General features: G+C 60.3%; 5 protein-coding genes across 5 annotated transcripts; 1 reads left to right on the top strand and 4 right to left on the bottom strand.

The window, feature by feature from the left end:
• Nucleotides 1-216: 216 nt before the first annotated feature.
• Nucleotides 217-4,379, bottom strand: BXZ73DRAFT_92860 (aminophospholipid-transporting P-type ATPase; the record flags this gene model as incomplete). Its single annotated transcript, XM_048026501.1, has 15 exons — nt 217-350; nt 409-488; nt 545-668; nt 729-1,136; nt 1,189-1,378; nt 1,434-1,522; nt 1,574-2,246; nt 2,297-2,409; nt 2,460-2,567; nt 2,620-2,780; nt 2,833-2,954; nt 3,002-3,276; nt 3,332-3,739; nt 3,792-4,008; nt 4,062-4,379. The coding sequence occupies 15 exons, from the start codon at nt 4,377-4,379 to the stop codon at nt 217-219; spliced, it is 3,420 nt and encodes a 1,139-aa protein (XP_047872461.1).
• Nucleotides 4,380-9,289: 4,910 nt separating this feature from the next.
• BXZ73DRAFT_81745 (elongation factor 1-gamma) lies at nt 9,290-10,939 on the bottom strand (the record flags this gene model as incomplete). Its single annotated transcript, XM_048023560.1, is given in 7 exon segments — nt 9,290-9,295; nt 9,334-9,688; nt 9,745-9,814; nt 9,834-10,257; nt 10,307-10,464; nt 10,683-10,827; nt 10,886-10,939. The coding sequence occupies 7 exon segments, from the start codon at nt 10,937-10,939 to the stop codon at nt 9,290-9,292; spliced, it is 1,212 nt and encodes a 403-aa protein (XP_047872460.1).
• A 1,984-nt stretch (nt 10,940-12,923) lies between these two features.
• On the top strand, nt 12,924-14,714 carry BXZ73DRAFT_81744 (Bicupin oxalate decarboxylase/oxidase; the record flags this gene model as incomplete). The annotated part of the gene is made up of 7 exons (XM_048023559.1): nt 12,924-13,293; nt 13,345-13,400; nt 13,454-13,496; nt 13,571-13,625; nt 13,687-13,824; nt 13,881-14,543; nt 14,615-14,714. The coding sequence occupies 7 exons, from the start codon at nt 12,924-12,926 to the stop codon at nt 14,712-14,714; spliced, it is 1,425 nt and encodes a 474-aa protein (XP_047872459.1).
• A 2,935-nt stretch (nt 14,715-17,649) lies between these two features.
• On the bottom strand, nt 17,650-18,153 carry BXZ73DRAFT_55140 (uncharacterized protein; the record flags this gene model as incomplete). The annotated part of the gene is made up of 1 exon (XM_048021288.1): nt 17,650-18,153. The coding sequence occupies one exon, from the start codon at nt 18,151-18,153 to the stop codon at nt 17,650-17,652; it is 504 nt and encodes a 167-aa protein (XP_047872458.1).
• Nucleotides 18,154-20,923: 2,770 nt separating this feature from the next.
• BXZ73DRAFT_92856 (NADH:flavin oxidoreductase/NADH oxidase) lies at nt 20,924-22,306 on the bottom strand (the record flags this gene model as incomplete). The annotated part of the gene is made up of 6 exons (XM_048026500.1): nt 20,924-21,085; nt 21,136-21,270; nt 21,324-21,473; nt 21,500-21,726; nt 21,785-21,959; nt 22,022-22,306. 6 exons carry the CDS (start codon nt 22,304-22,306, stop codon nt 20,924-20,926), a joined length of 1,134 nt encoding a protein of 377 aa, XP_047872457.1.
• Between the last annotated feature and the right edge of the window lie 1,133 nt (nt 22,307-23,439).

Here is a 23,439-nt window from a genome sequence, read left to right as displayed (position 1 = left end):
CGAGCGATGCCCCGTTTCTTTATTCGCATCTTGACATTCGTTCTCGACGCTCGCCACCCACTCCCAATGTTCAATACTGCAATGCCCCCCTATTCTGACCTTACGCATGTCATACATCGCTGACGAGTACCAATGCAATAATTGAAAGACCCATGTAACGCCGCCCGTGTCGGGCGTGTACGAATAGGAAGCGTCTAGGACTAGGAGTGTAAGGTATTACAACAGCTTGCTCGACGCGGCAGGCGCGACCCTGCTGCGGATGAACTTGATAATGTACAACGGGAACGCGCTGATCGCGACGATGACAGCCACCTTCCAGACGAAACGGGTAGAGAAGACGAAAGCGAGATCTGAGGCGGGTCGGGCGGTGAGTAGGAGGCACATGCGGTCTTGAAAAGGGGCACACACCGAAGTACTCCTGGAGGAACGCCATGCTGACGGCGTAAATGACGAGGGTCACGATGATAGAAAGCGCCATGTAGATGTGCCTGAGGAGGCAGAAAGACGTCAGGGAGGGCTCGCAGGTTCTAGGGAGAGCACGCGCCATGTTGTGATCTCGAGCGCGACCATGATCAGCTCGTTGAGAATGAGAGCGGTGAACGAAATAGACACGATGTTGAGGAATTCGTTTTCGAACAGTACGAGCGACATGATCATGATAGCAGCGCCTGAGAGAGAGGGCGCGTCAGCGTGTGAGAGCACGAAACCGACACCGACGCGATGCTGACCCTGGTATACACTGATCATGAGCCACATGAAGAACGTCTTGTATGACAACACGCGGCCCTTCGTGAGCTCCTTATACAGCTCTGGGTAGAGCAGCGCGAGGTCCTCGTTCACGTCCCGATCGAGCACGAGTGAGAATACGGGTGCCATGGTGTATGCGGTCGCGTAGCCGACCATGAGCCAGCCCTGGTAGAGCGCGATGGGGGCGAAGTAGAATATGGCGGAGAAGACGGCCTGCATGATGGAGATGATGAGCCCGCGGTGGATGACGAACTGGGCGAGCTTCGCTGAGCGTCGGTATGAGTTGCGGCCGTGCCAGAGCAGGAGCTTGGTGAGGAAGCTGAACTGCGTGACGGAGAAGTCGGCGGCCAACGAAGCTTGCTTGCCCTCCTTCCCGACGATACCAACACCTGAAAACGGGCGTCAGAGGAGATGCGCCGAGCATCCAAGTAGAGCACTCACCGACGTCTGCAGCTTGGATCATGCTGACATCATTTCCACCGTCGCCGATACAGCAGACCCGCTTCTTGGTGTGGTGGCGGATAAGACGGGCAACGTCGGCCTTTTGGGTTGGAGAACAACGGCAGGCGACGACGGCCGAGAGCTTCGTGGCAATTTCAATGAACTCGTTCTTGAACATATTCAAACAAAGCTGATTGTGTCGCGTAAATTAGCCCGATATGCGGTCCAAGGAGGATTGATAATACCTGCAGCGACTCGCCGTCAATGACAAGACAGCAGTCGAGCTTGTTCTGCAAGAACTCCAGCTGGTCGCGTGCTTCGTCTGAGGTCTTCACTGTACAGACATGTTAGCGTCAGATCAAGCGCATATGTCCACCCAACTTACGTTTCGCAACTTGGTGGATGTACTGGTTGCGCGCAACAAGCTTCGTCGAGATCGCGATACACGTTGCCGTCTCGATCTTGTCTCCCGTGAGCATCCAGATCTTGATCCCCGCGTTCCTCAGTAGCTCGAGCGTCGATTTGACCTCGTCTTGCAGCTTGTCCTCGACACCGGTGAGTCCGAGCAGTTCGAGGTCGTGCTCAAGCATGTCCCCGACGACCTGCGCCATCGCCTCGTTCCGGCCCTCCAACTTGATGCTCGCCTGATGATGCGCCTCGCGGAACTGCGCGAACGACTGCTCGCTGAGCTTGCGGCGGGCCATGACGAGCGTGCGGAGGCCCTCCCGGGCCATGTTCGCGCACTCCTCCTCGAGCCAGTCGTTGCGTTGCACGATGCGCGCCATCACGACGTCGGCGCCCTTCTGGAGGAAGGTGATCTCGCCGGTTTGCGCGTCGCGAACAATGATGCCCATCCGCTTGGACTCGGACGTGAACGGGAAGATGTCGAGGACGTCGAACGAAATGCGCGCCCCGGTCGGCGTCTGCAGCTCGATCCGCGTGCGGTCGCGGAAGACGAGGCGGAGGCCGACGGACTCGGTCCATTGAACAATCGCGACTTCGTCGGGGGAGGACGCCTGGTACGTCACCGTGCCGTCATCGTTTTGCACCGGTGTGACCTGGGAACAATGTCATCGGCGGAGACTCGAAAATGAAGTGACGGGCGCACGTTGTGGCAGAGCGCCAGGCTAAGGACGACGTCGTGGACCCGGGACGACATGTCCCGCCGTCCACGGTTGGCTATCTGGACGCCCGTCTGTAGCGAGTTGTGGCGACCGTGCGCTGAGAACATGTCAGTGCATTTGTTGGGATGTATTTCACTGTTCGCCCACCTTGCTCCGACCCGGAACCGAATGCCATTGCGAGTTGATGGGCAATTTCGTCCATGGAGTCGTACCCGTACGACACCGTGCCCATGTGAAGCCTCCTCATTTCCATCTCTACAGAGGACGTTACCACCGCACGGATCCACGTGCACGAACAAGTACGTACCATTCTGTGTTAGCGTGCCAGTCTTGTCGCTGAGTAGGTACTCTATCCGACCAAGCTCCTCTGGGAGCGTGCTCGTTCGTACGATAGTGTTGGGTATCTCGTTGTCAGTCATGATGGATTGCGCATATACGGTCTTGCCCATATCCAGGTTGACACGCAGACTGCAGGAGGCGTGAGCGTTACAATCACCCCAGACACACACAGAGGACGCACCTGATGGGTATAATGGAGGAAAACAAGATGAGGAACCGCAAGATGTAAACATACCACGGCCCTCGGAAGCCGTTCAATGCGACCAGGACCACCGAGAGAGCGAACGTGACGGCGCAGAGGATCTGTGCAGTGTCAGATAACGGTCATGCTTGTTGGTGAAAGTGAGCACCTTCGCCAATCTGTTGATCTCGAGATCCAACAGCCCGACCTTCGTCTCTGGATGGCTCGTGTTCATCACCGCCCGCGTCTCTGCACCGGTGTAGATAACGAAGCCGACCGCAGAGCCAGCAGCGAGGACGGTGTTCGACCACAGCATGTTCTCAGCCGTGAGAGGCTCGACGGTGGGGACCTGTACCATGGGGACGTCGTCTTCGAGCAGCGCGGGAGGGGAGTTGATGGTAAAGGTGCCGATGAACGTGTGGATGTCCTTTGTGGGCGCATCGGCTGGTGGGGATAGGCATATGCACGAATGCAGAGAGGTAAGGGGCATAGGACTCACCATAGATCTCCGCATCCACTGAGAGCAGCTCCCTGTCGCTGCTCAGCTTCTGGCACGCCGGCACCGCAACACGAAGCTTCCAGTCCGTCTCTCCGTCCAACTGGTCCGTGCGAATGAAACATGTTCCGGAGCTGTCCGATGTTCTCAACAGGACAAGATCGGCAGGCACTCGTTGGTTCTTCTCGAGCAAGACGAGGTCGCCAACTTTCAAGCTGGAGGAGGGGATAGAGCGGGTGTGAGGGATGCCTTCTGGGGATGTTTCCGAGTATTCTGAGGGGTCGAGCACGAGATAGCGTTGCGAGTTTGCTTCCTTGTCGCGCAGATTGCGCTTGTAGTCGTCATAGGCCTCCTTACCCATGGTAACCGTGAGCACGAAAGCAAGGGGAGCAACATAGGTGATGATGAAACCTGGGCCCAATGTCAGAAGACGACACCGGTCCTCAATCATGACGCGACGCACCGATCTTCAGAGCGGGGATGAACTGCGAGAGAGCGACGAGAAGGAAGTACAAGTTGAAGAAGAACTTGAACTGCTCGTAGAACACGAGCGGGAGGAAGGTGAAGATATTGTACTTCTGATTCCGGACCACGTTTGGAGGGTACTTGTTCTGCAGCTTCTCTGGCGGGCGGAACGGGATCGTTCTTGACTTGTCTTGCGAGCGGCCCTTCCCTGATGACTTCTACCACGGAGGTTACGCATACGGCGGGCCGATATGACACAAAAACGCACCTGCGAGTCGGTGGAGGCTTCACGGGCTATGATATGCCTCCGCTCCCCGTCATCATCCCGGAAGCCATCGTCCTCGACCGAGACGCCGCCCAAGAGAGTCTCCGCCTCCTCCGGATCGTCCGCGTATCGGTCGCGTTCCCTGCGCTTGCCTTTCCTCATCGCGGCGTTCGAGGCAGCTGCCCGGACTGCGGCGCGCATGTTCGAAGGCCCGTCGTCGTCGTCGCCGTGTCCGTCGCCGGGCTCGCGGTCGCTGAGCTGAGTGTAGCCTACTCTGGCCTTGCGTGATCGTCCGAATGTGTGAAGTGGGATTTCGGACATGTACCAAGGGGCCGTCCGAGTTCCAGGAGGAGACAGAGATGTCAAAGTCTAGAGAGGGTCGTCGCGCATGAAGAACAGTAGTGGTACGCGGCTGGGCCGCAGCGAACGCGCCAGTGCGTACCCAGTAGGAAGTCACGTGGACCATATGGGCGCTGTATCGGAGTTTATACTGTTCTAATTGTGCCTTACAAGAAGGATAGCATTTTTGTGTCGGCGCTGTTATTGTGCTGAAGAACTGGTATCGCACCGTAGCGCGAGACCAGGCTGCCATTGGTCTTCATCGTTTCAACTTTCATCTAGTTCTCGATCCTCCTCCGGCTTCACCGCGACGAAGAGCAAGTCTGAGACGTCTCTGACCTTTTGGTCGAGAATCCGACCCTCGGGCTGTAGTATGTATGCGAACCGGAAATCATACGTGCTCGACGTTGCTCTGTGTCCACTTTGCCAGCAAGCTCACTTAGACGACTGTGACACGAGTACTGACCTCGATGACCGCAGCTTTACCGACTTTCTCTACCCTCTCCGTCTCTCTGCAGACATTTGCCACCTCAACCTGCACCCCCCTTGATTGTGGGCTTGGACCAGGGATTGGATGACCATGGCGGGCCAAGCCAAGTTGAAGAAGTTGGAGCTATCATCGACGAAGTTCTGCGCAAGTGCTCTGGATCCTTCGCCGGGCCACTACATGTGCGCGCGTGACGGTGTCGCTAGTGTCACCTCACCACCCCTTGAAGCCATCCGCCAGCTCGAGCAATGAAGCTGGTGCATTGTGTCTCTATCCCATCGACGGGCTTCAACGGCTGATTCCTTCCGCGCACCGCTTCAGACCTCGGCGCGCGTCGTTCTCTGCCTTGGAATCCTTCTCGTACACAACGACGCTCCTGGAGTCTTCCCCTTCAACTCGGAGAAAGGCCGCATGCAACTGGGGGTCCCCGACCGCAGCTGCGCGCATATTCCATACCGAACATGAGTAATGTTACGCTCCGCGTTCAACCCGAAAGCATCACGCTTCAAGCTTCACCTTAGAGGGCCGTCGCCGCCGACGGTGCCGCCTCCATTAATGGTTCGGAGCCCCTCGATCTTCACTGGACGCAGCGCTCACGCACTTTGACTTAGTCTGGGACATATCCTCGGACGAGGGAGCAATGCAGGGCGCGGAGCAAACAAGTGAGTGAACGGAAAGCAAAAGGAGAATATCGGAGATTGTTGAATGGGCTTCCGGACTTGTCCGGTTAGGCCACTGCTGAGCCCAAGCCGATGACGAAGCCTCAATTTCATCTCAACACCAATTGCTCATCTGGTGAACAATGATTTCGCCATCACTTACTGGATTCGCAGGTACGACAGCGCTCGCCACAACGACCCACGTGTAGATCGTCATCTGAAGTAGCACACCAGTGGCTGTCAAGGTATGTGCATTGTTTTCCTGTGACTACGGAGGATTATCTGAGCAACAATTGAACACAGTGCACGAATTTCCTTTCGAGTCCCAGACGGGGTGATACACACCCTTCAAGCTTTAACACCATCAATCGCAAGCTCGCGGGCCGCCCGGCCGCTCGTACATGTGCATGTGGGAAGACCTGCGGGCTAAAATGACCTCGATAGTCTAAAGATATCCGTGAGCGCAGTCTAACACGGCATGCAAGCTATTAGACATCCTAGCGGTCTTCAATTCCAAGCAGGTTCATTGGGAGGTCAGCCCGCGCGCCTGCGTGCCTAAAATTATGGCGCTTTCGAAGCCGACCCGTCCTACTGGGGTCTCTCACACGAACAGGTCAGTCCTCGCACGCCGGACTACCGGCGGCCAGCTATTCCATCAGAGACACCAGAAGTCGGACATTTGCGACCTCGGGACTTCTGTGACCTAAGTAGGGACCTCTCAAGCTGGCAAGGTAGGTTTGAACAAAGCGCAGAAGGTGAAACTCGCGCGGTCGTCGGCTATATATCCCGGACCGGTGACGACCCGTCCCGACGAGAACGAGGGTGGATCCATCTCCGTTTGTAGCGACATCCTGTGCTGATATATTGGAAACCTACGTCAGCATGAAATGTCGATGTCCTAGCATTATGCAGTCTGGAAGGAAGAAATGACGATCTATGGGTGGCATTTTTTGTTTTGGTATGTGTTCTTAAGTTCATCTGTCCCCAAAGCCGACATCAACTCAAACCCGTTTAGCTTCGTGCATGTCCAATCGATGAGTACGGCATATGCAAGCCACACGCCCCGACACGTTCACGTCGGGGTGTGAACTGAATCACGGCGGTGGGTGGGCCAGGATCCATCCGAAGACGCCACTACAAAGTGTCACAGTCCGAGACTCGGCGTCTTCTCACATCCACCCTTCCTCATTCCGAATTGACCTCGCACCTCGCGCTCGCAGGGGCGGCTGCCTTCCTTCGCGACCCCCAGTCACCACCGAAAGCCCGCAATCGCCTACCCAGCTCCGAGTCGAGTCTGCGCTCCGCCGAGCGCATGCGAATGACACGCCAAGAAGCGCGCACGCGCACATGCTGCTCCCGACGTCGCGCGGAGGTCGCGCGTTACTACCTTTTGCGCGCGGCGCTCGCGGCGAGCCTCCGTCGGGTTCCGTGCACGGTCTCGCAAAGGACCGCGGCGCGCTTGGCACTCTTGTGCGCGTCGTAGGCGAGCGAGCGAGGGGAGATCTAGAAGGGAGATAAGATACGCGCTGATGCCCTCGCACGGGGTCCTATCAGATAACTCACTCCCGCGCAGGGCGCACCCCTGCGCACCCCCGGCTCTGTGGAGGAGTTGCTGCTTGCGGCAAACGGGCCCGCCGAAGGCTGTTCCTGGGTCGCGAGGCCACACACAGGCGCTCCGATAGGATGGACGGTGGAACTCGTCGAATTCCGAATGCCTGAGCTGCGTACGCGTCCCCTGACAATTTTGCTTCACAGTCAGACTTACTATGCCCGCGCTGATGGGCACTGTGTCCCCACAGAAAGCCTGAAAATAACTTTGCAAGTGATAGACGACAATGCGCGGGCATGCGCCGACTCTGGCCCAGTGCGTCCCTGGAGGGGCTAGCCCTCCCTGCTCCCTGAGGCCCGAGGCCTGATCCATGGCACCCAGCGCGAAATGGTCCCACTCGCATACCGACCACGCCCCGGCATCCTCGCTCGCAGCCACTCCCGCTCGTGCACCCCTGCCCGCACCCCCGCGCCCAGTCGCGCCCCTGATCTTCTTAGCCGAAGTTTCTCTTCTCCGTTCGGCGTTGTGCCTGCTTACTCCCCCCCCCTCCCTGCTTCCCCACGCCCGTGATCGCCTCACATTTCTGCCCCGCAAGGACGCGACTCCCTGGCGCCGTACGTATGATGCAGCTCGCTCCGATCCGCCAGCGGGCAGTCCTAGTAGTCTAGTCTCGACGACTTGTCACGGCTGGAGTCCCCCTCCCTCATGCTTCCCGTGGTATTCTTGCCGTACTTTACAGTACCCCGCTCGTTCGTCATTGACATACACTTACCCCGCATTCATCAAGCGTCAATCTCGAATACTCACCAAGCGGGTCTCATCTCCGTCCGGTCTCAGAACGCGGGTCATCCATCAGCCGTTCAGAAGAGCGAAACGTCGTCTCCACGGACCGTTCTCGCGGAAGGTTGTGTTGCGTTGGTAGCAGGCATGCTGATATTAGACCTCCTCAGAAGCAAGCACGATGCTGGCATGCTTCGTAGCCGACGAACCAGCCCCCATAGGTCTCCCCACGCGGCAGTGCAGCAACTTCAGTCTTCTCCCGGCTCGCAGGGCCCTCCTGCGCACTCGGAAGCAGATTGGGTTCGCTCGGGACTGTCTACAACCCAACGGGCCATCTCTTCCCGTGTTCGCAGCACACAGCACCCACCTTTCGCTCTCGAGCGCAGCAACACGTACGACGCTCGACGCTCCCCCCGCGAGGTGCCGTCACAAGTGACGCGTCCCACAGCAGCAGCCCGCACTTTGACTGCCTAACTCCGAATTTGACGAGCCGCGTCGCACCGCGCGCTCGCTTAGCCGACAAGGTTGGCAGCTGCCACCTCAGTGCCGCACTCTGACGTCGGCGTGCGCACGGGTTCGCTAGCCTCGAACTGGAGAGAAAGACTCTCCCTCCGCCGGGCTCGACGTCTTCGCCACCATCACGGGTCCTATATACGCTCATGGACACTGTCTCACGATCTCATCACCGAACTTTCGCCCAAGACGGCGACAGGCCTCCAGCCCTACATGTCACCCCAGCAACTGACCATCCCCGCTTCTCCTCCGCGCACCGGAAACGCGGTGCGCTCCCATCAGTCGCCTCGGGCCAGGACTGTTCTCGAGCCGTGTTCTCGCCCCACCCCCCGACCGCAGCGGATCCACGCCCAAGGAGAACGTCCCGTCGTCGCGTCAGTGAGCAGAACAGTGCGGCCACTGGGCACCCTTGGCACGTCCTTGGCCGGGACGCCGCGGGACCCCGGGACGCCCGCCTCAGCGCCTCGTTGATAATTGATTGTCAGATGGCATGAAACGGGGACGGAGCCAATAGTTGTTTTGCGGCCGCGACACTAGTCTACCTCACCACGCGAGGCCACTGCCCGGACTGTGATCGGCGGGCGTGATCGGCGTCGAGGCGCGCGCGCAGGGCTGCGGTCGGAGTCCAGAGATCAGAAAGTTCATGAGCACGTCTCGTCACGACCAAACCCAAGCACTGAAGCTGAAGCTTTGAGTGGCATTTATACATTGTAGGCTTTCGTAGTACTGCAACAAGACAACATATCCCCCGGTACACAAGCAAAAGAGTGCGTGAAGTAAGTGATACATCTGACCAGGCAAGGTAACGAACAAGAGCGAGACCTCGACGACGTCAGCGGGTGATGGCGCGCTTACTTGAACTGTCAACGCCAGCGTGGACGTCGCGAATGACAGGAGACAACAATCAGCACTACGACAAAATGAAAAGTACCGAAAAAGGGTACGCACGTTCTTGCCATCCGCCCACTTCTTACCGTCTACCTCGAGGTCCCACGCCAGCGCGCCCTCGAAGAATGCCTTATCATCGGCGTTGCTGAGGTCGAGACGCTTGTACTCGTACGACTCCCAGTCGGGCGCGACGTCAACAACGGGCTTGAAGTCCTGTCCACGCAGAATGAGCGTGCCGGTGATGATCGAGTCGTTAGTCTGGCCGAGGACGCCCATGGACCCGAACAGGTATTTGCGCGATGCCTCGAGGCGGTTGAAGAAGCCACCGATTTGATTCGCCGACATGAACGTCTGCGTGAGCTCGTTGTTGTACTTGAAGTCCACGCGCCAGACCGAGTAGCCCTCAGTGTCGTTGCTGCGGAGCCGGTCAGTCAGTTGCATGGGGGTGGCGGGGAGAGGATTGCTGCTTACTTGGCGTAGAACCACTCGAGCGCACCGTCAGCCCCACGCGTATCCTTGTTGGAGTAGCGCGTTTCCAGTCCTCGAGGTTAAGGGTCGACTTGGGGAGGGAGTCGAGGGGGTTCTTCGCCTTGGGCTCATCCCTGGGATGTCGTCGTCGTCGTCCTCTTCGGCGGCAGGCTTCTTCGGCTTCTCCGCCTTGGGCGCAGGAGGAGGGGCGGGCTTGGGCTCCTTCTTCTCCTTAGCAGGAGGAACGAAGGCGAGAGCCTTCTCGATGTAGGTAATCTCGCCCCACGCCTCCTTCATGCTGGGCTGGTTGACGATGGTCTCGAAGTGACGCATGATGTGGGGGAACTGTGCCCGGAGGGAAGCATCCAGAGAGACCTGAAGAGCGCGGAGGATGACGGAGGCGAAGGTGATGTCGGCAAGAGTGATGCGTTCGCCGACGAGGAAAGTGTGGGTGGCAAGGTAGCTTTCAACGGTCTCCAAGCCGCGAATCAGGCGCTCGGTCAAGGTGGCGTGGAACTGTGAGCGAGATTAGATTGCGAGGGCTCTTTACGGCAGGTGTACGCACCGGCTTGGCGTAGGGAGTGATCATTCCGCGGACAAGCAAGAAGGTGAGATTGTTGTACGTGCCAATCTCGGCGTCTGAGACCGAGATCCACTGATCAACTAGCGCGGCGGCCTTGGGGTCAGAGGGAATGAGGTTGGAGTTGGGGGCGAGAGACGCGACTGCCAAGTAGGTGTTGAGTTAGAAGAGAACTCATAAATGGCGAGTGAAAAAGTAGATCAGAACAGTGTGTATGCTGTCGACACAAGATTAAGACAGGGATAACTGATGATAATAAATCTCGTCCTTTCACTAGCCCCAAACTCGATGGGATAGGGCATAGATGCGCAGAGGGACTCGAGATGACTCACCGTAGTGCGCGATCGCGTTTGTCTCGTACAGCAGGAAGCCATCGGTGCTCTCGAACGCGGGATTTTGCCGTGGGGAAACTTGGCCAGGAACTCGGGCTTCTTGTTGTCCTCAAAGTGGACGTAGGACTCGGGGAGATCAACCTTGAGGCCCGCGAAGGCAGCCACGGCACGAATCTACCGGACTTGGAGTCAGATCCGCGCGCTTTCGGCCATCTTTGCCTTCCATACTCACCCGGATGCCTGTCGCGTGGACGGGGGTCGAGTAGAGGGTGCCGATGGAGGCCATTTTGTGGCGGAGATGAGAGGAGAGAGCAAAAGGTGTGATCTCTCGTTTTTTTCTCCATCTGTTATCACGGTCCATCCGAGAGTGCACGTGACCGAATACTTCAGGGCCGGCGCCTCCCGCTCGCGGTGTGCCGCCGCTTGACGGGCATTGGGCAGTGTTCGCGCCATGAAGCTGGCCAGGATCCTCCCATTTCTCCTCTCACCACATCTCACACGGCAAGCACGCATGCATCCGTATATGCTGCAAAATCGGAGCGCTTGTCAATGCCTCACCATCCCCTCCGTCGGGAATTCGGAATGGCGCGCTCCTTCGAGTCTCCAAGACCGACCTCAACCGGCCGTCAGGGCCCCGACGACGTTCGTCCAAGTAAAGATACGGCAGAGAAGCACTCCGCGCGCATGGTCACTGGCGTTCGCCTGAGAGCGCGGCAGAGATTCGTCCCCTTCAACACGCAAATCCCGCGTCGACATGGCTTGGTGGATGAGATAACGACTTTCAGGCGAACGAATCGCCTCGTTCATAGGCGACGCGACATCGTGAGCCTTCCATCCCGAGGCATCAGCTATCAGGCGTCTCCACGGCACCCACGGTGTGCGTGTATGTGTTGCGTCCTGTCACTAGTCTCGTTGTTGAGCCACTTCTCGCTCTACGATGCATCCGACGACAGTCGCGTGAAAGCCGTATGGAAGCCCGCAGACGGTGCAGCGTGGTCGCTTTCGAGGTGGGGCGTCCTTGTTCTTCCAGGTATGTTGGGCGTGACAGATGCCACACACGGCGTGCTGCCACACGGACATGCTCTTGCACATGCTGACATTGGTGTCAGATTTTGGCGCAGGTTCTGCGGAAAGACGCTGTGGATGGGGAGAAGGTGGGGCGTCTCAGCTCATTCGACGTGCTCACCGCCACTGCGCCGCTCTGCATGGAATGCGCATGGTGTTCGGCGGATGAGCTGCGCCGAGCGACGAGCGTCCACCAGCCCGGGCCTCACTCGCAGCGACGACGGGGCGCGGGCGCAGGGTTGGCGTTACCTGCGTGCTGGAAGCGTCGGGTGGGTGTGATGCAAAGTCCGTCCGTGAACGGTCCTGAGATTGCAGGCCTGTCGATAGAAGGGATAGCGTGCTGTTGGGCTGATATGACGCGGAGACCAATATCAGATGGCTCTGGGGCCTCCCCAGGCCCCTCGTGGGATCGGGCTTGTTTCACAAGCTGTGCAAGAGCTCCCGTTGGCGAATCCACGTCGGACTGTTTGAACGCGGTGTGGGACGAGGAGCTCCGTGAACGCCCTCCCGGGGCTCGTTGGAAGAGAGCGGGTGCGCTGAGGAGAATGTGCACTCCTCCTGCGAGCCACCCTGCGAGCGCGGGCGCGAACACGGCCGCGGCAGAGGGCCGGCGACATGGTCGATACAGCCCCGGAGGCGCGCGAGCATCCAATCCGCGCATGGGGGATACGAACAAGGCACTGCGCCCGCTCCCACATTGTGTCGCAGACTGTTGGCCAGATCCTGCCCGCGCGCACCGCGCCCGCCGGCAACCGGAGGCCTGTGCCTGCAGCATCGGCAGCTGGCCGTGTGTGGCCCGTTTTCGGTTCGCGCCAGGTTTGTATGTCGTCAAAGTCGACCCGGGCCGCCCAAGGCAGGACCCCCGGGACCCCGTCCTCCCAACCCATCAGCGTTGCCAGTGTAAGATTTACGGGAACGTTCGCCCCATATGCCCGTGCAGGCACGCCCGCTCGCGGTCGCTCGCTCAGATCCGCTGGCAGAGTTTAGCACGATCTACACTCGATACGGCCGCCCGGAGCCGCCGGTGTCCCCTCCGCACCGCACGGCGGCGCACTCCTCCATGATACTCCCTGCCCTGTCCCTCCTCGCCCCGCTGCGCCTATAAAGCCCTCGGCCCCGCCTGCTGTTCGCTCAGCGGCCCATCTCCAGTGCCCCTCCCCCTCCCCTCCTCCCCCCCACCCCCGCCTCCCTCCGTGCCTGGCGCGATGTTCTTCAAGCTCAAGCACGCCCTCCTCGCGCTTGCCGCCGTCGGCAGCGTCGCCGCGGTCGCTGAACCCGGCGACCAGCTCCACGACTTCCTCACCCGCGACCCCGACGTGAACCCGCTCATGGGCTTCGGCCGTCGCTCCGCCGCGTCCTCGCGCACGCGCCACCTCCGGCCCGTGTACAATGACGCGCCCGCGATGCGCAAGCGCGACACCGTTATCAACGGCCCCGACGTCGGCCAGGTCGCGTCCTTCGACGGCGCGCCTGAGCCGGAGCGTGGTGCCCTCGGCGACACCTTCCTCCAGACGTCGAACACCGCGATCGACGAGCAGAACCCGGACAACCTTGCTGCGCCCACCACCGACGCCGGTATGTGCTCCTGCCCCGCTTAGCGACGTGTGGTGCTGACGACGATCGCAGGCGCCGTCCCGAACCTCAAGTGGTCGTTCTCCCTCTCGCACACGCGTCTCCTGAACGTGAGCCGCGCGTGATATCTGCATGTCAAATAGCGTGCTGACTTGCCCCATAGGGAGGCTGGGTACGCGAGCAGACGATCACGGATCTCCCCCCATGTAAGTCCCGCGCGTTGTTTATTTCCCCGCGCTGTGATGGACGGGCGGTGCTCACGCGCCCTCGGCACCGGCAGCGAAGGACCTGGCGGCTGCGGAAATCCGCCTCTCCCCGAACGCGTACCGTGAGCTGTGAGTGCCTCCCCTGGCGTCTCTGCAACGCGCGCGTACTGATTCGCTCCCGCCCGCACAGGCACTGGCACCGCGTCGCCGAGTGGGGCTACATCCTCAACGGCACCGGTCGCATCTCTGCCATCGACGACAGCGGCCGCTCGTACACCGCGGACATCAAGGGGCCCAGAACGGCTCCGACCCAGACATCTACTAGTGCGTGTGCCCTCTCGGCCGATCCATCACAGCGCGATACTGAACGCCCCGCGTCCGCAGCTTCCCGGTCGGCGTCCCGCACTCCATCCAGGCGCTCGGCGACGGGCTCGAGATCCTGCTCATCTTCACCGACGGCAACTTCGACGCGTCCGGCACGACCTTCATGCTCTCCGACTGGCTCGCGCACACCCCGCTCGAGGTCGTCGCCCAGAACCTCGGCGTGAACACCTCCGTGCTCGCCAAGATCCCGCAGAAGGACCCGTACATCCTCAAGTCGACCGTGCCCCCGCCCCCCTTCGGCGAGAGCGCGGAGCAGGCGATCCCCGACCCGAAGGGCGAGGCTCCCATGCCCTTCGTCTTCCACCTCGCCGACCAGAACCGCACCGAGGCCCCCGGCGGCTGGATCAAGATCCAGGACTCGGTCTCGAACTTCCCCGTCTCGACCAACCTCGCCTCCGCGCTCGTCTTCGTCGAGCCCAACGGCCTCCGCGAGCTCCACTGGCACACCGCCGACGAGTGGCTGTACATCATCTCCGGCCACGGCCGCGCGACCGCGTTCGCCGGCGGCAGCACCGCGCGCACCTTCGACTTCCAGCCCGGCGACACCGGCGTCTTCCCGATCTCGTACGGGCACTACGTCCAGAACCTGTCGCCCACCGAGCCCCTCATCTACCTCGAGCTCTTCAAGGCGCCCAAGTTCGTCGACTTCTCCGCGACGCAGTGGTACGTTCCCCTCGCTCTCTCATCCGTGGTTTCCCCGCGCATCAGGCCGCTGACCGCGCTTCTTCACGCAGGCTCGCGCTCATGCCCACGCAGGTCGTCGTCGACCTCCTCGGCATCGCGCCCGAGGTTGTCGCCACCTTCAAGAAGGAGAAGCAGATCATCGTCGCCTGAGCGCACGCGCACGCGCACTCGTGAAAGCGTCCGCCTTCCGCGCACCCGTCCCCTCGGATCGAATGGGCTTTGGTTCTCCGGTTGTGTCTCTAGAGGCCTTTCCCCCCCTTTTGCTCGCGCCGCCCGCGCGGGTCTTTATGAGCTCTGCTCTTTTCTGACTAATTCGTGCGTCGCGTTATTGCTGTATCAATACCTTACATAGTCGCGTACGAGTAGGACCTGACACATTTGCTGTGCTATCCAAAAAACAACCATTTCGAACACCATCCCGCACGTGTGCCGTTTGCCGTCTGTCTCCTGCTTTGAGTCCTCTTCGACGGCCTTCCCCTCGCCTTCAACGCTCAGCGCTCAACCCCCTGCGCCGCACGCCCAGCGCACAGAGGCGGACACTCAGTGCGCAGGGCACCGACCCCGAGCGCCTGTCCACGCGCCTCGTTATGCGCCGCACCCCATTCGCCCTCGGGTAAGCCGCGGGTGATGTCCGCCCCGTCACGTCCTCTCCTCCGCCGTGTCGTGGCAGCGCACGCGCAATAACCACCTCGTCCGTATTCCGAATTCCCCGCGCGGTGCGCCCCCCCCCTCCCCCGTCCCGCGCGCGGAACGTCCTCGGCGCGGCGGCGCGTCGACCTCGAGTGCGCGCACCGCCACCGTCCGGCGAAGTGGCGCACGGGAACGCAGAGGGCTCGAGAGAGATGAGATAGAGTGGGGGAGATGGATCTGCGATCGAGGGGTCCGAAAGGTAAATCGCGACTTTAGCGTGGGCGAGGGAGGGGGGCTAGAGGCGCCGCGGGAGCCGTTTTCCGAGCCAGAGATAGTCTCGGTCTTCGGAGGAGATGTGGCCGCGCCAGGGGCAGCAGCGGCCGGGACGGCGGGACTGGGGGGCGGCATGTCGCCATCCCTCCGAGACCGTTCGATCTCGCGCGCGTGCGCGGTGCGGGCCCCAAGGGCGAGCGCAGACGGATGTGCAGAAATTCGCTGGGGGAGGGCTGGTGAGGGGAGGATAGGCCCGTCGAGGCTCTCATCCGCGAAGCGGGCAAGACACCTGAGAGCCCGGGCCCGGTAGTCATGCACGTTCTGAATTCCTGGACGCGACCGAGCGAAGATCGATCTCCCGGGCGAGTCCGCGAGGCTTGAGCTTGGCGTCTGGGTGCTCGACGTACGAGGCACAGAAGGAGTTCGTATATGTCCCCGGTCCCGGCGGTACTATCCGAGCCTCGCCAGTGACCCAAGTGTATCGGTGACGCACGCAGATAGCGATTAGCTGCTCGAGCGACGGAATGGCGCAAGGCCCTCGAGACTCCGATGGTCTTGTAGATCGAAGTCGTCCGTGTACCAGAACCAGGCCAGGTACGCAGCCATCTCAAGTGTGGCTGGGCGAGATCCCGTGAGCGCGCCTAGCGTGGCTGCGGCCTCAACATACCAGATAGCAAGCGCGAACCCTCTTCGAGCGAGTACAGACCGGGTTCTAGATGGGAAGACGCCCGATGACATATGACGATGTGACTCAGGTGCGCTTGGTGGGAGTCGTGCGTGAGTGGACGCCTGGAGCGGGAGAACGCGCCCATCTTGCCGCTGTCTCCCTCCTCGTCTTCCGCGCGCCAGGGCCCCGTGGGGCTGAGAACACCCGGCCACCCGCCGCACGCCAGAATGCGTGGAGAAGCATCGCGGGAACTTGGCCCGACTTCTGTGCCTCGCGCCGGGACCGCGACATTCAGTAGCGGCTGCATACGACGCCTGGGCCCTGCGAACATGGCGACCGCGTTCGAATGCCATGGGGTTCGCGGGGGTGCCTTCGCCGCACTTGTCACGACAAATATTTTCTTCCGGACGCCTGCTGAAGCGGCGCAGGCTTCAACAACGCCGAAAGGCAACGTCCGCCAGACCGGATCTGCGAAGTAAGCCGTAAGTTATTCTCGGCGGACGCGTCAGCGGTGCGCGTGGCACCTTCGCCCCCCGCGCAGGGTCGCGGAGAGCAGATGGACGGTGTGCGGTGTAGAGGAGGAGCACGTACGCTGCGGTCACCCCCGGTGGGTGGAGAACGGCGCACGCCGCGAGCCACCGCGCGCGGCGGCGGTGGCGGTGGCACCGTATGTGGCACCACCTTCGCGATCGCAGAGCCAGGGTGCAGTCTGGAGCGAGCGGTGTGCACCGCACCGGTTCTAGTCGCGTTGCCGCGGGTGGCGATCCGGACGGGCGAACTCCGGAGGGTGGGCGACGGCGACCGCGGCGCGTCGCCGCTGGCGCACTCCGCATGGGAACGGTCACCAAACGTGCAGCGTGCTAGCAGGAGTAGAGAGTCTAGTGGTGATTGCATATGGAAGATCACCCGGCGCCACGGGCTATTAGGATTTCCCATAGCCGCTATTATTGAAATCTTGATCTCCGAGGCTGTGAGCCCGACGCTGAGACCATGGAGGTAAGTAGGTGGCGCTGTGTTGTGCGTCAGTGGGGAACGCGCGTGCAAGTTGAAGTACGGCAGCCTCGCGCCCCCTGCGCTGTGCTGCGACGCTAGGCAGGGGGGCAACTGATCGCCGCGACACCCCGAGGGGCTGCAGGGGCGAGTGTCCGCGCGCGCGGGCGAGAGTATTCGGGGGCCGATCGGGCCCAGCTCAGGCCGCCGCTGAATGAAGAGACGACTGAGCTGAGAATCCGGTCGTTGTATCCAAGGTGATCCGATCTCGAGAGCTGAGAATAAACCGCCGAGTGAGGCAAACCGCACTACCTCCGGGCATCTGCGCCGTGTGCTCTCCACCGAGCAGGAGCATGGCGCGCTTCCAGGGGTCCTCTTCGGCATCGTTAATCCTCTGCGTCACGACCCGGCTACAAGTACACTGCCGCAGTCCATGCACCTCCTCCGACCAACCACGTGGGTTCCACCGCGGCGCCGACACACACCGGGGCGCCCGCACTCCAATTCCATCCCCCACGTCCACTGTCATACCTGGCTCAGCGGCTCGTACCCGCCCCGGCCCCGACCCCCGAACCCGAGGCCCATGAGCAGCGACTGCCGGAGGCTCTTGCGCCCCGCGTCCGCGTGCAGGTCCTCGCCCTCCTCCAGCCGCCGCCGCTTCGCCTCGCGGAAGCCCTCGGGCGGGACGTCGTACAGCCGCTCGTACTCGACGCCCAGCTCCTTGCCTCCCGTCCAGAAGTCCTTGCAGTTCCCGACGAGGCCGAGGTCGAACGGGTTCGGCGCCTTGGCTGCACGCGCGAGCCCGTCTGCGGCCTTGCCCTTCGTGAACCGGTCCAGCCCGAGGAGGCTCATTAGGAAGCCGGAGCCGCACCCACCGCACCCGCCGTGCGCGTGCCGAGTGGCGTGAGCCCCACCGTCCTCCGGCGGCGATCCGTGGTGGTGGTGGCCCATCTGCCCGTGCAGGGACGCACCGCCGCGGCCGCCCATGAAGCCGTATCGGCCGAGGTTGGAGACTTCGAGGGTCGTCATTTGGCGCGCGACCTGCCAGAGCTGCGAGGCGAGGAGGACGAGCGTCCAGGAGAGTTGGACCGTCGCCCATACGGCAATCGAGACGAGGAAGGTGTCGTGCGCGGTGATGGCGCAGAGGTAGGTGGGAAGAATACACGATGGGGAGATGTTCGCGGGCTCGGTGGACACGGGGAGGTTTGCGAAGTCTGGGCAAATCGTCAGTGTGGGACTGAATGGAGTTGCAGGATGACAGACATTCGAAAGTCAGGTAGTCGAAAAGAATGATGCCGAGCACGAGTGTTGAAACAAAGAGAAGAAACTGTCTATGGTTGTTCACACCAACTGTCGGGAACAATATCAGCACCACGGCAGCGAAAGAGCATCCTGCTACTTACTGCAGTTCCACACCCACGGACAATGGCTTCGCGAAGCATAGCCAGTCAGGTATCTGTATTGAGTGGAACTTCCTGACTCACTGGTCGTGGCGGCCGATGCAACGATCGCATGTCCGGCAATGCTTCGACCGCAGAGGCTTGCGCGCCTGGGTACCCGAAGCACGTCATCGGCCAGGATCATGAGCGATCTACACCCGACGGGAACGTACCATGCATTGGATACAGAACGTCTGTCCATTCAGACGGCCCTGGGACGCAAGATCTTCGATGATCTGTGCCCGAATCTACATCAGCAAATGCGCAGCCCGCACGGACTGCGTACGTACAGTCTTCAGTTCGCCATCGCTTGACGGCTTGGGGCAGGTTCCGGGGTCCAGGGTTATCGCACGGAAAAATTATACGCGCAGAGACCGATGGTGATGGCAAGGATGAGATGCGTGAACGCATGGGACTGCGTGACTGTGAAATGTCAGCGGGCGGCAGCGTGTGGGTACGAAAGACATACAGGGCATGAGGCGTCTAATCCACGCATAGGTGACCCATATCATAGAGGCAGTAATAATACCAGCAAAGTAAGGACTTGACGTGACGCTATCAGTATAGTTGGACTTGTCGAGCAAGACTCGGGTTACAATCTAGGCAGCAAGGTCAGTGAATTGCTCCACGTCGTCAACAGCAGACCCCGCCCGGAGTTGCGAAAAGTCCTCCAGCGCCGTGATCTCAGGTCGACGTTATCCGCGGATCGGCACCCTCCCCGAAGCGCGTGCCGGATGGAACAAAAGTCCATCCGACGTACGCGGATGATGCCAGCCTCCAGGGCACCGGACATAACGCTTGGGCATGGAACTCACGTCGCCGGACCCGAATCCAAAGGGCGTTCACTGGGAGACGACGAGGCACAGGACATGCGGGAGCCGGGCCAAGCGCAGACTTACGTGATGCATTCCAAAGAAGAGCGCCATGGCGAGGATTATTCCGGTATACCATGGCAGGATCGTGAGCGTCGTAAACATGAGGAAAAGGAACAGGGTCGGCAGGCAGAAGATGAGGATCTTGCTGTTCCGCTGCGCACCCCGGTGAGCCGCCGCCTGCGCGTCCAAAGCGCATACACTCACCTCGCTCAGCGGTCTCCGCTTCGGGAGCCCCTCCTCCGTCAGCCCGCCCTCCTCCAGTGCCCGCTTCCACGCACCCAGGCTTTTCAGCTCCACCGCCATGTCCCGCGCCGTCCGGCCCTCCCCGTCCTTCGCGTGCACGTCCGAGCCGGCCTCGACGAGCTTGCGGATGCATACGCGGTTCCCGCGCACGACCGCCCAGTGCAGCGGCGTGAGTCCAGTGTCGTCCTTGGTGTTCGTGCTCGCCCCGTGCTTGAGCAGCAGCTCGACTGAGAGCGCATCGCCCTGGTACGCAGCCCACATGAGCGAGGTGTGGCCCTGGGAGTCGCGGGCGTCGACGTTGATCGGCTGGTGGAGGAGGTAGAGCAACGCCATGACGGACGAGGAGTGCGTGACGAGGTGGAGGGTGTTGTACCCCTGCGTGTCCGTGATCTCGGGGTCGGCGTTGTGGGCGATGAGCAGCTGGATGATGTAGAGGTAGCCGTTGCGGGCGGCCCACTGCATGGGCGTCGCGACGAGGTCGCCCCCGAGTGCGTCAATCTCGGCACCCTGGTCGAGGAGGTAGCGGCATGCGGCGAGCTGGGCGTTGATTGCGGCCCAGTGGAGGGGGGTGATGTTCTGCTCGTCGCGGTCGGTGGCGGAGGCCTTGCCGGATTCGATCAGGTTGCGGATGATGTCGACGTCGCCACGCTGAGCGGCCACAAAGATGTTCAACTGCATAGACACAACAGAGCGTAAATTTCCGTCGCAAGACTGGGTTGGACAAGCCGGAAGACGTACGTCGGGCTCGTGGATGGTCTGGAGTGCCTGGGGAAAGGTCATGTTGGTAGCGGACGCGGTGGCATCATTGATGACGGAGGCAGAGGGCTCGCCCTTGGAGCTGACGAGGTCCTCCATGAGGATGTCGAGGAGAGAGGGTGAGGGTGAGACCGCGCGCAGCGGGGAGGGAACGTGGTCGTCGTCGTCCGGGACGCCGCAGACGCCGGCACACAGCCGAATCCTGCGCGCGCTCGTTGCGTCATGGCTTGCTGACCGCACCCACCACTGCGACCGCGACTCTACCTGTCCATTGTACCTTTGCGCTCCTCTCTGTCACAAAATCTCTGTCTCGTCCATGGACTACTTGGAATTTCCAATTGCTGCTACTTGACATTATACTCCCAGCGCATCGCGGACCGAAATAGGTCAAATATTTGCATAAAGAACAAAATTAGACCTTTGGGACGGTCTGATACACACATGCCTGGACACACTTCTAGAACGTACAATTGTCTATTACACCATTCACCTCGTGCACACTTCATAGACGTGACTGTGCATTGCTGACAGAATCCTGGCGAAAGGATAATCGGTGTAGCCTTCAGGCCTCCCAGCTGGAGTCTGGTACCACTTGCGGTCCCAGGGATTGAGCGGAAGGTCTTTCATTAGCTTCAGAGGGAGGTCGGGCTACCGCAGACATGTCAGTAGTGAAGCATCGCGCATAACTCCGGACGTACGTTGGCCAAAAACCTCCGTCCAAAGGCGATCAAGTCTCCGGTCGCATTCGCTCGCTCGATCGCCGTCTCTCGGGTGAAGCGTCCGGCAGCCATAAAGGCACGTGGTGCCCACATCTCCCGGAAGATATCGTTGGTCTGCGCCGCGCATCAGCTCTCCACCTCTGCGTCTTAGAACGGTCTCTCCGCACCTGACCGTCCTTCACCAAAATATCCTGATCGCCCGCCACCCCAGGCTCCGGGATGTGCAGGTACGCTAGGTTCGGGTGCCGGCGCGCGGCCTCCTTCACGAGGTAGCTGAACGTCGGGACGGGGTCGTCCAGCCCATCTCCTGGAAGGTGCTCCATGGGCTGATCCGGAACGCGACCTTGCTTTCCCCGACAGCGTCGGAGACGGCGTCGATCACTTCGAGCGCGAAGCGACAGCGGTTCTCGATCGACCCGCCGTATTCGTCCGTCCGATGGTTCGTGGAGGGTTGGGTGAACTGGTCAACTAGGTAGCCGTGCGCACAGTGAATCTCGACACCGTCACATCCCGCACTGTGTACGGCGTTCCGGGCCGCTTGGGCGAAGGCAGCGACGTATTCCTTGATTTCTGAGGGACATTTTCAATCTCGGAAATACCAAAGGAAGGAATCGAAGAGTGTGCATACCCGCGATAGTCAGCGGGCGAGGGATCTGGTTTGAGGAAGAGCTGAAAGGGACGTCCGAGGCGGAGACATATGGGTAGTTTCCTTCAGCCTTGAGCATCTTGGGAACTCCTGCCCTCCCAAGGCCCCATATTTGCATGAAGAGGAAGGATCCCTTCGCGTGCACCGCGTCCGCGATCTGAATAATCGCATGTCAGAATTAGTGAACAGCCTTGTCTCGGCCTTCTGAGAGCGACGCACCTTCTTCCATGCGGCAACTTGCTCGTCGCTCCATACTCCAGGAACGTGTTTGCTGAAGATGCCGGAGTATGGGGTAACGTCGGTCGCCTCAGTGATCAGCAGCGTGCCAGGGGTGGATGCACGCTGGGAGTAGTACGTGACCGCGAGGTCAGTGTGGACGTGCTTGTCGTTCGCACGGGACCGCGTGAGCGGGGCGAGAACGACGCGATGGGCGAGCTGCATGTCGCCGACTTTGACGGGCTGGAAAAGCTTCGAGGTCGTCGCCACTGTGGGTTCTCCTGGCATGCTTGAGCGTGGGCGTATGCAATAGGCGTGTGACAGGGAGATGGTAGAGTGTTGGTTCCGTTGAGGTGTTCTCCACGGGGTATTTATGCTGCCTCGGGACTATGCGGTCCGGAACCAGCACTCTTTGGTTCTCCCACTGAAGACATTCATAAGCGCGATTTCCCTTCCCAGGCAAAGATTCCTGAGGCCTGAGGGCCCGATCGGGGGTTTGCCGTTGCTCCCTAATGGTCCGAGGAATTTCGAACTTGATGAGTACATTCGCACCTGAAGTTGGGTCGGGCTTTTCTTGCTCAAGTCGGGATGATGTTGGGGCGCGTTAGCATTTGAGTCTGAAGCAATGAGGTTGACGATCCTCAGCCACAGTCAATGAACGATCGGAGTAGACGGCTGCAATGACTTCGAATACCAAGGGCATCAGATCCGACCAATTCTCAAGACCGCCCCAGTGAGTCACGAAACTGAAATGCGCAAGCAAGAGCGCACCGGGATATTGTATGATGAGACGCATTGACGGGTGCTCAACGCTTTGGAGAAGGGGCATGCGCGACGAACTATGTTGTGCAATCCTGGCCTCCATCTACCAACGCACGAAATGAGGAGATAATACATAGTACTCACCTCGTCGTCCCGCATTCTCTCTCCCTACTATAGGCGACCAATGTTTTAACGAACAAGAAAGCGAGCAGAAGCAGTAATATGGACGGAGTATACTTACAAACGAACGCGAGATGACTGTTTGGGCGAGGGACACCTCGAGACCGTATTCCTTCCTCAGTGCATTCAAGGAGTACCTAGTCGACAGCGTACACGTAGCTATGTAGTGCGACACAAGGCCTCTGATCCCCTGCCTATGTTCGGATGATGATGGAAGGAGGCGTACAATGTACTCACTTCCGCTTGCCCTTCACCATCACCGTAGTTCGTGTCCGACGACAAATAAAACGATGGAGCGACGTGTGCCGAGATGAACCTGTCTTGAGGGTCTTTCGGTGGTGGTGGAAACAGTCGATCGTGGAAGGACAGCGGAGAGGAGGGCAAGCCGGGAAGTTGTGGGAACGTAGATGAAAGTGAACAGTGGCAAGCGCGACGGTGAGACAGAGCAGTGAATCAGAGTGAATCCGACCAAACACGCG

Source organism: Epithele typhae (assembly GCF_022376455.1).
Source record: "Epithele typhae strain CBS 203.58 chromosome Unknown BXZ73scaffold_89, whole genome shotgun sequence".
Classification (NCBI taxonomy): Eukaryota; Fungi; Basidiomycota; class Agaricomycetes; order Polyporales; family Epitheliaceae; genus Epithele; species Epithele typhae.
This window is presented reverse-complemented; position numbering and strand designations above follow the sequence as displayed.